This window comes from Hylaeus volcanicus, chromosome 3, assembly GCF_026283585.1.
Source record: "Hylaeus volcanicus isolate JK05 chromosome 3, UHH_iyHylVolc1.0_haploid, whole genome shotgun sequence".
Classification (NCBI taxonomy): domain Eukaryota; kingdom Metazoa; phylum Arthropoda; class Insecta; order Hymenoptera; family Colletidae; genus Hylaeus; species Hylaeus volcanicus.
In genome coordinates this window covers 5,429,234-5,442,986 of record NC_071978.1, presented here as the reverse complement: position 1 = coordinate 5,442,986, position 13,753 = coordinate 5,429,234, and the positions used below count along the sequence as shown (strand labels likewise).

General features: G+C 45.5%; 1 protein-coding gene across 1 annotated transcript in view; it reads left to right on the top strand.

The window, feature by feature from the left end:
• LOC128873907 (acetylcholine receptor subunit alpha-like 1) overlaps positions 1-8,471 on the top strand; it is a 156,923-nt gene extending 148,452 nt beyond the window's left edge. Inside the window, exon 7 of the mRNA XM_054117914.1 lies at positions 8,149-8,471. Coding sequence (XP_053973889.1) covers positions 8,149-8,352 — 204 coding nt within the window. The 3' untranslated portion in view covers positions 8,353-8,471. The remainder of the gene's footprint in view (positions 1-8,148) is intronic.
• Positions 8,472-13,753: the final 5,282 nt, after the last annotated feature.

The window sequence follows — 13,753 nt, the reverse complement described above, 5'->3', positions numbered from 1 at the left end:
CGCCAGAAGACGAGTGTCCTGATAAGCTGGCCAGAGGTCGCGATCGTTCACCACCAATCTTCGCGACGCTTGAGTTGTAGGGCCGTCGACTACGCGAACAAACCACCAGACTGTCTGGTCAGGTTCGGGATTTTCCACTTTGGCGGAACACTGGTAGGCTTTTCCACTTTGAACACTGGTCAAGAAAAGAAGTCGTGAAGAAATACTGAAATATAATTTTCAATTTCTTCTGGGTGACATTGCCATTGGAAGCTATCCAAGCTCAAGCAAACAAACACAGTCCACTCTTCGTCGTTGAATGAAAATAACGAATCTCTTGTCTCGACCGATTGTCAATTATTGGCTCTCTAGACTGCCCAAGAAACTGCCGGACAACCTCTCGACAACTCGCAAGAAACTCTTGTCTTCTTGTAACTAAGATTGTCCACACCGTACAAGAAACTCTACAATCTCCAACATCTCAAGAAACCATTATATACTCTCAGACAATTTCGCAATATATCGTCAGCTATAACAGTGCCACAAGAACCACAATTCCTTCCAAATGAAATCCACGAAGAGCTAAGCTAAACTCCTCGCATTAAACGTATCCACTTTGTCTGACTAAACACGAGGCTATTCCACTGGAGAAATAAACTCCAACCCCCGTCCGCATCGATTAAAAAGCACTACCACGGCGTGGATTCCCGTCAACAGCGTCCTCGTCCTGGTATTCGGAGTGAACGGTAACAAAGTTTTAACGACGGATAAGCTCGCCGAAATTCCCCAAAAATTACAAGCGTATCGTACACGCTACGCGCGCGTGTTTGCGTCAAAGTTTCCCGCATCGGGCGACTTCGTCGCAAAGTTCAGCTTCGAAGAGGTAAAACTCCGGGAATTGGTTCAGACGTTGACGTCCTTCCCCGTCCAGGGAATTTCGAAGTTGAGACACTCGTCCGAGCCAGCCGTAAATTCGAACGAATTTATGCTTCCCATTTCATATTCGCACCGGAACGAGCGGCGTGGCACACTTCTGTCGAGTAACTCGTGCATCGAGTTTACCCGTGTTCGAGCTGGGAGAAATCCTCGCTCTCCCTTCGAGGGGACAATGTTCGAAGCAAGCCAGGTTTGATGGCCTTGGGAAAAGAGAATTTTTCACGTGCGCCTTTGCATCTCGAACAATTTGGAGACAATATTTTATTCATTTTATGACTTTATTCGTTGTGAAACAGAAAGACGGATGTACAAATTGAATACCTGAGAAGAGAAAGCAGGGTGCAAAGGTGAGATTCAACAAACTGATGCTTCGCAATGGAATCTTAGAAACTTAAGTATAACTTGGAAATACGAAGTGTTACCGAAGACAAGATAACTTCTAGGTTAAGAGAAATGTGATTCCAAGGAGCCCACAAGGAGTACACAAGAAGTACACAAGTGGGGTGATCCAGTTTCCTCGAAAGAGGCATCCTCGAGCAGTGGCGTCTTGTGTAGGATCGAGAGGAGGATCGCAGTACGTGGAAAGGAGGGATAGGTGATAATCAACGCGGAGAATTTCGAGGGCTTTAATTGCAACTCATGTAAAATCCTCCCAGCACGAAAGCATACAGAGGATCCAAGATCGAGTAGTTTCAAGAATCAGACTGCTTAATTCTCCCTCGGAAGCTTCCTGCACACCGCTAGATCGCTTCCTTTTGGGATACTTCAAACTTCCTTCATGTCGCGAATGAGATTCCTCCACCCAGTTTTCAATCGTCTCGGTTGCGATTGAACTCGATCGAAAAAAAATCGTGGCATCGAATCGAAACGCGCCCGACTTTGCAGGTGGTTCGATGGCGCTGGAGCTTAACAAATTTGTCGACGCAACGGGTGGCACACCTGCTTCCCGGAAGTTAGGAGTTCACCGACTGACCGTCGGCCCATGAAATCCGCTCCAAACACTCGTTCTGTGGCGTTTAAACGGATCACGAAACAGTTAATTTCGCGACGGTTTGCGGTCCAGCTACGCGCGCGGACGGAAACTACCGTCTCGTTTTAATCTCTTTAGGGGGAGACGTGTGTCCGACACAGTTGAGTATTGTCGGTTGAGTGTTGTTGCGTGGGCGTGTAGGTCCTTCGAGACGCGACGCTATCAGTTGTGGAACTGATGGACGTGCAGGAATTCAAATTAATAGATTCAAAGTTAGATATGGAAGGCCAGAGAGGTAGAGTTAACGAGTCAGAGAATACATAAAATATATATTTAAAAAATAGATACACAATCGGGCCCATAAGTATTCGTGTCTTCTGTGCTTATTGAAGAGTCTAAATTAAACGAATGGTTTGATGTTTTCAAATGAAATTTTGTTTGTGATTTTTTAGACGAATTCATCGAATACATGGCCATTCAAGGTTCAATCTTCAACCTTCAATCATCCATGCATAGAAAATACGAGTATTTATGAAACTGTCTTTAAACATATTTTAAGAAATATATTTATATTAATGTAGGGTTTCTATTTAACAAAAAAGCAACAGAAGTTTCCTAGCGACACCATAATGACTTTGCCAAAAAGGCAAAAACACGGAGTGTCCATATTTTTTTTTATAATACTTAAAGGTATGCTTCACATATTAATTCGAATAGCACGAGAATAAGTGGCACGAACTTTGACCCAATGCAGTAACTTCCCAGTATCGGGCCATTCTTTCCCAACCCTTTAAACAGCGAAATACAGTTGGCGCTTTCAGCGACGCAGGACGCGCGTAGTGGCGTAGACGCTGGGTCACATTTGGCAGCGAGCGGAATTTCGCCGCAGTGCGTTCCCAGGCCAGACAGTTCGCGTCGATAATTCATGGGCACTGCCGCGACTTGCCGCGTCCCTGATCACCGAACCTCCACCGGAGTTTCGCTCCTCCAAGGCAACCGGAAGTCCCTGGTTGACGCGGCCAGCGCGCGGAAATCGCGGCATCTCCGGGATCGCTACTCGAGAGATCCCCGAGCTGGATAGATCGAATTTGGCTGCGGCCCGTCTTGGCTCCGCTCGAACGTAGATTCCACGGCAGATACACCGAAGACCTGGGCGGATTGGCTCTGGATTTTATTCAGACTGAACAATCAGAACTTTGGCTCTTAACGAAGTTAAGAGAGGGGAAACGTTGCTGTGGAATAAAATTCGACTGCACTCGGGGTTAGATCTCTGAGTTTTTACATTTCTGGGCGATTTAGAGTGATCTGGGTCCAGAAAGCCTAGGAATTTTATACAGAGTTGCGTGGGTGATTTGGAGGTTTGACTTGCTTCGTGCCTTAAGGGTGATTGATAGGAATTTGGGAAATTTTATACAGGATTTTTATATATGAGATGGAGAAATTCAGGTTTCTGTTTCGAACAACAAACTGATGATTTAGACTCCATCTAATTTTGTGTGGATTACATTATACTTGAACTTCATAAAAGTTGCCAATATTGAACAGAGGAAGTAATTGACGAACTAGAGAAAATACGTCACGAAGGATCTAGGAATATAAGAAGCAATCGTGTAGAAAATAACCTTAGGCAACGGAGAAGCCTGAGACATACTTGAGAATAAAATATTAATCTTGTCGCCCAAAAGTTAAGGTTAAAGGAGAAGCCATAATTACCAGTCAAGATTTAATCGGACATAAATTACTGCTTAAAAGGATTCCTATATTAAAAGCTCATTTTTTTACGAACGACAAGCCCCATAGCATGCAGTACATAGTCGGAAAAGACACGGAATATTCGGATGGGATACTTGATTTCGTTTCATCCCTTTAGCTAGCAATTCTTTTCGCGTTCGCGATTAAATTACAATGTGCAATTATTTCAACTGCACCGAGAGTGTCCGTGGCTGAACATTTTTTCCATATAATAGCGCTGTCCATAAAAATTGCTGTCTGTGAAAAAGTGATCGATTAAATTTCAGCCGCAGGAAGCAACGGGGGTGAGAGCGAGAGAGAAAGAGCGCGAGCGAGAGAGAAATAGCCGGTCGCGTTTTCAACGCGCCAGCATTGATAGCACCCTTTTTACGCTCGAGTTTCATAAAACACGTCCGTAATATCGGAAAAAGTGGAACGTAGAGTGTAATAATAGCGCCGTTACTTCTAAGGGTCGCCCGTTAAAACAAAAACGATATTCTCCGACACTTTCTGGAGACACCAGCCTTCGCCTGGCCGAATTATCATATTTTCGGCTGTCGAAGTTTCGGGGACGAACTTCCCTCGCGCTGGCCAAGTAACTATAAAGTGTGCTAAAAACTACATTGGAGTTTGCAACTACCTGGCCCTCCCTCTGGTTCCTCGCTATGGGAAAACAGCGACTCGAACTTCCGTCAGCCGGTCGTTTTCTGACGAAGTTCGTCGTCAAAATAGCTGCTCGAGACGATCGGTAACTTTCGCGTTGCGTCGCGACGCTGAAGCGTCACTACGTCATCCACGAAGCAACTAAATTTACGACTGGACGATGTGGGGGAGGGTGGTCTGAACGATGTCAAAAAGGGTTGAATGGAGAAGACACGTTTCTTTAGTAACTTATGTGGTTGATGTTGAAGGTTTACCTTGATGTTATATGATTGATATTGATGTTATAATGATTCGATGACGAGGAGTTTGTTAGGTTTTGATATTTGACTTTTGTCACAGAGGCACTCGTAGGAATTTTTATCGAATCGAATGAGTAGACAGGGGATGTTTATGCAAATTTACATTTTCACAGATACAGAAATGAAAGTATATTTTAGTTCCTGAACGGTACAACATGTATATTATTGTTGATATTTTATATACTTTTGCATTTATGAACATTCGCAGCCTACAAATGAGACTGTTCTTCTGTGCTCAAGAGCATCGATTTTCAAATTCAATCTTCGATTAATGTTGTATTCTCCAGTGTGCCCTCGCGTTGTTTCGTTGTCTAAGAATTTTTTCTAGATGATTGCTAATTATATTCCTAGATCCTCCGTGACATATTTCGTCTAGCTCGTCGCCATATTAATCGAAATAAAACAGGAATTATAATTCTTCTAACAGATGCACTCATAAAATTCCTGATCACGACTGCCCACCATGCCATTAAAAATAAGGACTCCGATAAAGGACCAGGCCTAAGAATACTCTCTCAAGTACATCGATCCACCCTCTCATTCGATCATGCCCACCTCGATCAAACTCTATCCAACGATCTCGAAATGTTCGGAAACACGGCTAGCAAGAAGGAAGCACGGATAGCCGCCAGAATAAAGATCTTGATCCGAGGAGAATCTCCGCTGACGGAACAGATCTCTTGGACCCTTTGGCGCCGCGGCTGCTCGTACGAAATACTAAAACAGTCCTCAGGCAGGAAGTGGCGCTGCGGGAAGAAGAGAATCATGGGACGTCGAGCTCTCGAGTGCACGGTTCGCCGCGTTGGCAAACGTTGAAACTGAGATTCGGATTTTGATTCCTTGCCTCTGCTTTCGAAATCAGGCGACGTTCTTCCGGGTAATCCGGTTTCGGGATTTAATCGAGCCAGGACGATGTCCGGATATAAATTTGGGGGATGGAATCACGGCGGGATTATGGCAGAGGAAATATTTTGAAAAACATAGTACTGTGTTTCATTTTGCCAGGACATCATTGAATTATAATATAAAATTGAAAAGAACATTCAGATTTAATGGCTTCTATTTCGTTGGCAATTCAAGCTAACATTATATTAGTTTGGGAAACAAATATATTTATTCTCTTCGACCTCCTAAATTATAATAATCGCAGGGACATCTGTTTCGTTAGTAACTAAAATTATATTAGATCGAGCAATGTCTAGAAATATTTTTAATGTTTTCAACCCCCTAGATTATCAACGCAGAATCGTATTTCCTTTTAATTCATGTTCAAGTATTCTCTGTGCTTTAATGGTAGCAGGAATGATGGCAGTAGTCGCGATTTCTTCGTGGAGGCGAACAGCCAGAAGACGAACTGGGTTTTATGAGTGAAGTATGGTCCTCGAACGTTGCAACACACCCGCAGGGGGCTTTCTTCGCCCGTTGGTGGATTGGCCGGGTGCCAGAGTAGGGTGTCAGGAAGGTGCTGGTGATAGGGCCTCGGCCGTCGTGATCCTGGATTAAGCAAACTTTTTTCGATCATCCTGGTGCATTTTTGCCAACTGTCTGCCTCTCTGACCGGGGTCGGAGGCGTTGGAATAATTTAGTAAGGTCGCAATTCTTCTAGTGGTATAATTCGTGGAGCCTCTTTGGGTGAGTGCGGATAGAATGGGTTTATTTAAAAGTTATAGTTACATTTAGACAGATTAACTCTTGGATTTCTTCATATAAATTATTTTTTAACAAACGTATAGGGTGTGACAACTAATGGTTGATTGAAATATTCTCTTGAGACTCTCACGATGCTTAACATGTAAAACATCGTTTTGCACTTGTCCAAAAAATTCATAATTAAATGCTTTTGACCTTCTCGTTACTCTTTTCGAACGCAATTTTTGATTGCGTATATTCAGACTAGTATTTCCTAAACTGTCTAGCTTCGCATTCTCATAAATAATAGCCATCGCCTTAGAAATTAAAAATTAAAAATATAGGTAAAAATTCTACACGATTCTCAAACATATATTTCTTGTATTTCTGTTGTCTCGATGGTCTGGAATATCATTGTCACCTGAACTGAAGTCGTTGAATGTGTGGGAGCAGCTGGCAGAATTCGTTACGGGGTCGAAGAAACGCCCAGAGCCTCGTTTATTCGGATAAAGGAGTGGGCGTGCGTGAACGCCGGGTAGAATCGACACGCGAATGGGTTGTACGGAATTGAAAGGGAACGATATTCCATGCACCGTTCCCGTGGAAGTATCATAAAAGTATTGGGTGTCTGTTTTATCGTCCACTTCCTCCCTTGTCGCAGAGAGAATCGAATAGAGTCAATACACCCTCGAGATGACGGATCAGTTGTCTCTCTCGGCTGTTCCCCAAAGAACTAGGGCGGCGCTCCATACCGGGTGAACAATAAAATACCGTTATTCAGACACTACTAAACTTAGTAAAATTATAATAAAATCCATTGCAGGCGATTTAGTGAATTAATGAATTTTTTGGTGAGGTAACAAAATGTTCTTTATTCAGCTTAGTAATTTGTTAAGTTTATTATCATTTTAGTAACGAACTCAGTAATTTAATGTTGTTAATAAATTCATAAGAATGTATTATACGATAAAAATCGATTAGAAATAAATTAGTGAGCTGAATATTCTTGTACTCCGATACTAGTATTTACAGAATTTATTAATCTATCAAATTCTATCCAAAAAAAGTCACTCGTCCCTTTAATTAGGAGATGATTTCACATTTCTTACTAATCATTCAGCCACCATGATTAGCTTTTAGGTGCCTCTAAATGAAAATACTAGTATCTGGAAGAAAAAAATTCGAATTGGTTCAGTCAGACTGGAAATAGAGTTAGGTTTTGTCTTTCACCCGGTATGTGGCAAGGGTCCTCGATTGGAACTCCGTAGATAGGACTCGCCTTTTAGCTAGGTACATAAAACAACCGGGAGCACGTATGATGTATCCGCCCCGACCGCTGAGTAGATGATACTTTGCTTCGACGAGGGAGAACAACTTCTGGAAAAATGTTTCTCATTCCGGCAACAGGATAAGACTGGCAGAATGTGTGCTCGGGTAAACGCGAGGGTTCGCGATCGGTCCATCGGAGGGAATATTGTATTTATGGGAGGGCTAAATCATTCGCAGGCATCCTTCGCCATTTTCCTCCTTCTACTCTTTAGATACTTGTACGTAAAGGGAGAATTTTCAAGAATTCGATACACCGTTTCGTTTTACCACGAGTGAATTATAGTACAAGGCTGTGGAGGAAGTCTTTAAGGAAATTCGAGTTTAATAATAACTGCAGGGAGATGGACGCAATTTCAATTGTGTTGCTAATTCGAGCAGAGCTAAATTTATATTAGTTTACAGATCGCATACGTGTATAGCACTTTCGATCTCCTAGATTGTCTATTTAGGTACAGTAGGACGATGAAAACGAAAATACTTGAATTTAATCGTGACACATACCAACTGCGTAACAGGGTTCATTGATCCTCAGCCCCGAAAATGTATAGAATTTTAAGGCTTCCTACGTACCGTAAATCGAACTAACACTAATCGACCGATTTGTGTTCGCAGGTGGAGGAGGACTGGAAATACGTCGCGATGGTGCTCGACCGGATCTTCCTCTGGATATTCACAGTAGCCTGCGTGGTCGGCACGGTGTTGATCATCCTTCAGGCGCCGAGTCTCTACGACACGACGAAGCCGATCGACATCAAGTACAGCAAGATCGCGAAGAAGAAGATGATGCTGATGAACATGGGCCCCGAGGAGGACTAGTCGACGATCCCGCGCGGCCCTGCGCCGCGTTCGCAGCGGCAGCTGCCACCGCGTCGTCGTCGACGTCGTCGTCCGCGTCGTCGTCGTCGGCGTCGTCGGCGTCGTCGTCATCGTCGTCGTCGCACGGCGGATCCCGCTCATCATCGAAACTGCCGATTTTCGCGTCGACGTGGAAGTGGACCCTCTCTCGATCGCTGCTGCCAAAGATGAGAGTCCATCGGAGGCTCGCTCTATGGAGAACCAAATGATTAACGGAATGGCGTAGAAACGAACTCAAGTTCAGAGTTGTGCTCTGGCCGAAAGAAACGAAGGATTCGTGTTATTCGTAACGGGTGGCTTGGTTCGTTCACACTCGACGAATCACGGTGTATCCGCGTGTATATCCGTGGCCGTGGATCTTTCCCTCTCCGAACTATATGGTCGGAGATCCCGCGTGGATCTCGATCCTCGAACTCTTCGAGAGAGGGTGGACGCCGCGCGGTAGAGAGAAAACGTGAGAATGTATGTTTTGTGTGTGCGTGCGTGTGAGTGAGAAACAGTGGCTGGACGGTGCGAATGGGAGCGAAAGTTGGGGGGAAGCCAGGCTGAATGAGAAAGAAGGGGTGGGCGTGGAAAGGGCAAGAGGGGGGAGAAAAAGTGCCAAATACGCGAAACACACGCGCAACGTATTTTTGTAAATCTGGTTTCATACGTAAGGCTAGAGTCGTGCGGCGAGACGTCGAACTGCCCGAACTGCCGATTTTATATAAGAAGACGTTTACACACGCATACACGAACAACAACGGAAACACCCGTACACCTATCTACAGCTGGTCACGTGAGTACTAGTACTACCTCGATTTCTGACTCGAAACAATTGATGTCCAGATAGAATGAAATGTTATGGATGTTCCTTGATGAGCATACACTGGAATAACTGAGTTTTTGATACAGCCCGTCTTACAGGTGCCTGAGTGTGTCTTGTAAGCCAGGACTGATGGTGTTCAGAGACATTCTGGCTGGTGCAACTCCAAAAGGCGTCTTAGTGCTCCTTTACAGACCTTGTGATCATTGTCGATCATTTAAGAAGTGCCGCGACTTTTATACCTAATATTTTCTTCACAATTAATTTACATTCCCATTTCTATTATTTTTCAAAATAATTTACGTCAGTTAAACTCAGTTACTATAGTGTACGTTTTCATCACCAAGGAGCCTAGAACATTCATCCCAAAAGGAGATACCAACAGTCCGAGGTCAGCAGTCACGGGCGCTCGAATACTTTCGCGACTCGCTGTTCGTACACATACACACATAAACACATAAACACATACCCGGTACGCATACGCGCAAATACGAACACGTAAAACATTTATACGTAATGAGAAGAGTAAAGGAAGAGACACACATACGCGCGCGCGTGCTCATCCCTTTGGTGTGCACGCGTGTACATATAGGTATATAGGAATTATACATCTATTACGTGCGTAGATATATACATTCGGACGATCTCAGCGTGTACGAACACGACGCGATATCTCATCCGCATTCTCGACACAATCGTCTAATACGCATGGTGCGCGCTCGCGCTCACGCCTGCCCGCCCCGCAGAGACGTGTGAAACTCGTTATCCAAACGTGACAACGATTAACCCGTTACTCGTTGATTAAAAAAGTTAGAGTTCGAACGATAGAATGTACCGTTAAACGAATTATCGAATTTTTCACAATGGATAAACGAAGAACGAGGCACGTTCGTTTGGGCTAAGAATCGCGATAAAGTTGCGCCCGTCTCTGCCGTGCAGGCACCACACGCCACACGCACAAACGAGCACACGGGGTATCGCTGGCTCGCGTGCACCAGCGACGAAGGAGGATTCCTCCATCGGAGAATCGCTTCCGGCGATGAAAGAAACGAGTCGAGCCAGCGATTATTATGCCAGGAAGCGCGCTGATCGTTCGAGCATCCGAGTCGAAGGAGAACAGAAAGCAGAGAGCAGTAGACAAGAAAAGAGAGAGATCTTTGTTCCTCCAACGCGCGAGGATTCCCAGTTTCAGACCCATCGGTACCATTTGTTCTTCGTTTTTTTTTTCTTTTCCCGCAAATTTGTCATCGTCCAATATCGCGTTCGACTCGGTCGAGGAGCAATTATCAAGGCAAATCATTCGATCGAACGCACGCGCGCTGGAATTTGCGGCGCTGGAATATTTAATCGCGAGTGAACAGGCGAGACGACGATCGATGGGTCGAGTTAATCGCTCGACGATTCGAATTTCGAACGCTACGCCTGCCAGCGACGACTCCTTCGTCGCGGGTGCTCGCGGCGAAACTGGTCCGAGACGAGGATTCGCGGAGCGTCGCAGAGAGGAAGAAAGATCGTTCCTGGGAATTGATTCGTCGACTGCTGATCCTCCGGGGATGAGACTCTTAGGTAGAAGTCAGCAGTCGGTGAGTCGAGTGGATTGTGGTACCATCCATAAGGAAAGCGAGGAGTTGAAGCAATTGTTGAGCAGTGTCAGCCCTGAAGGCTTATCAAACAGTCCTGATCAATTCCATTTCCCTTCAGGGTTGATCTTTCTTTGCCCCTGCAATAGCTTGGTAACGACTGCCAGCGTTAGGAACAAAGGCTTCAAAATCGACACAGTCGGTTCTCAAAAGGGAAACCGAATCTGGGAGTTGGGAAGGGTCGAGAAAGGGAGTTATCCAAGTATCGGAGCCATAGTATTGCAGGGAGTTTGAAAGATCAGTCCTGAATTAGCTCATTGGCTGGTGACCCTTTGGGGAATTAACATTTGAAATACATATGAGTCATCAGTCGATGAGTTAAAAGGACTGTATCATCGGTAAGCAACCTGTGGGTTCTGTTAACTAGTCATCCCATAGCCCCAACTGCACAGAAAGTTAAGCTGAACATCTGACCCAATGGGATACGCAGTTCCTCTCAGGTTCATTTCTTTCTTCCTGGAGTAGCTTGCAAACAACTGCCAGGTGGAGGGACGATGGCCCCCGAAGCGATCCAGCCAGGTCTCAGAAAATAGGATCACTGAATCCAGTGAGTAGGGGAAAGAATCCAGGACTAAGATCGACCTGAACACTAGCAGAATATGATGGGAAGGAAGGAACATCAGGACTGAGTTTGCTGTACACAAATTAAGACTCATAGTCTCATTTAGCCAGTCAGCTGTGATTGACGAGTATACTCGTCATGGAGAGATGACAGTATTTTGTGTCGTAACGAGTATACTCGTCATGCATCAAATTTAGTCGCTATTGGTTATTTTAGAGTACGTTTGGATAAATTTTTCTTCCCTCCTATCAGCTGTTAACGGTCAACGGGCTCGAAACCGATTTCGGGGTTCTCGAAGAGGAGGGAACCGAGTCAATGAGGCTGGAAAGGGTTATGGGGGGGGCAAAGGATAATCCGCGAGAGGTTACGGGCGTGCGAAGACGCAGCGTTTGGGACGAGAATTGTTTCGTCGGTACGCTGAAACGGCCAATCGTGACTCGGGCTTTCAGCTTTTCTTTCTTCTATCTTGATCGCCGTGATCGCGATAGAGCCTTCGAGACGGTCTAGTCGGCGACTGTGTTCTCTCAGGACGTTTTTGGTTCTATCTTAACAACGACAACGAGTCCTCTCGGAGCGCAGGAGATCTCCGTAATCGACTCCGTTCGCATTTCCATTAACTGTGTTCAATCTCTGGTGAGGTTCGTCGCGACCTTCTTAACCCCGAGGATCCTACGATCATCGTCGAGTAAAAAATAAAAGGACCGCTGCTAAAGTTTCCTTTCCATTTCGAGTCGATGGATGGGAGGCAGGAATGAGTCGGATCGCCAGAGTCAACCGAAGGACCATCGACTGCCATAACCCGCGATCATTCGTCGAGCAGACGTCGCGGAAGCCAAGCAACCGCTGCTTCCTTCCTGAATATCGTGGCTGACCCGTGCCGGTGAATCGAAACGGGAAGCCGCAGCCGGTAGGGTGTCTCGAGTCCTGTCTTCCAACCAAAACGCAATTACCCATCGACGGTTCTGGACCAGGAACCCTGCGAGGCTCGACCACCTTCGATTCGACGCGATCGTCTGCACGAAAAGATAACTAAAGAAGATGGAGAGATCAGACTCGTACGAGGGCTGCTCGATGTTGGAATTTTCCCAGGTGCCTCGAAGATCTTGACCACGGATGTAGATCCTGGAAGGTTAGGGAATCCTTCGTTTCTTCTGTCCTGAGATTTCAAGCAACAGGTCCAAGAAATTTTGTTAACGGAACCTTCAGCCTTGATTCCAGGTGTAGGATGAGTCAGAGGAACTGAACTCATTTCAAGCACTCGAGAAGTATCCCTTAAGACGCGATGCGTACCAGGTACACGCTTTGAACGAGTTCCACGCAGCCCATCCTACACGAGAACGCGGCTGGAGTCTCTTTCGAGTCTTTGTTTCGCGAATACGCTTGAATCTCTCGCGATTTACCCCGAGGACATCGACCAATGGGACTCGAGACTCAACGAAACGGCCAAACGCTTCGTCGAACATCGCTGGTCACGTGCGCACGCTAGATGGCGCGTGTGCGCGCGCGCCGACCGCCCACGCATCCACATAACACAGAGACATCGTTTATATACCGACAATGATGAGAGAAGGGGGTCATTGTGGGCGTCAGGGGGTGGGAAGTAGCCACCCCCCGATCCCCGCGAAGCGGTGTAATAATCAATTTATTTGCTCACGTAAAAGTAACGGTATAATATATTTAATATGTGCGTATAGGTATAACGGAGATTAATCACACGACAAACTAATCAATCGCACGACCGAGGACGATTCACTCGCCGTGATCTGTGGCGATGGTGGTGGTTGTTAATGGTGTGCGGGGACGTGTTTTATTACGCTGATCCACCGGACGCGGCTGTGCAAACACGGATCATCGTTGTGACGACAAGGAACCGTAGTTACGCGAACGAAGGGTTGGAAAGGTGAGAAAGTCTTCACTTGGTCGTCTGGTTTGACGGAAACGCCGCTACGGATATTAACTTTTCTGCTTGGGAGGAGAAATTTCTGAAAATCAGTATTAGGTATCTTAAATGTACGTGGTTAAATTTTTTAAGAAAAATTGGATTGGAAACGAAGAAAGAATTTTTTCGTACCTGCCTTCATGCGAGAGATAATCGTGCTTGATGATGGGGGTTCGTGCGCATGACGCCCCGCAGGTGTCGAGCACGACTATCTTGCGAACGAAGGCTCGTATCGAACAAGTTTCTTCTATGTTTTTGATTTATTTTTTCTTACTCGATTTTGTTATTGAAGGTAATCGTATGGATACGTAAAAGATAAAGGGGGGAGGGAGCGCGTGGGAGGCGAAGTCAATGAAAAGTGCTGCTGAAACCCAACTTCAATAATTACATTCTCAAATTCAGAATGCATCGCATTC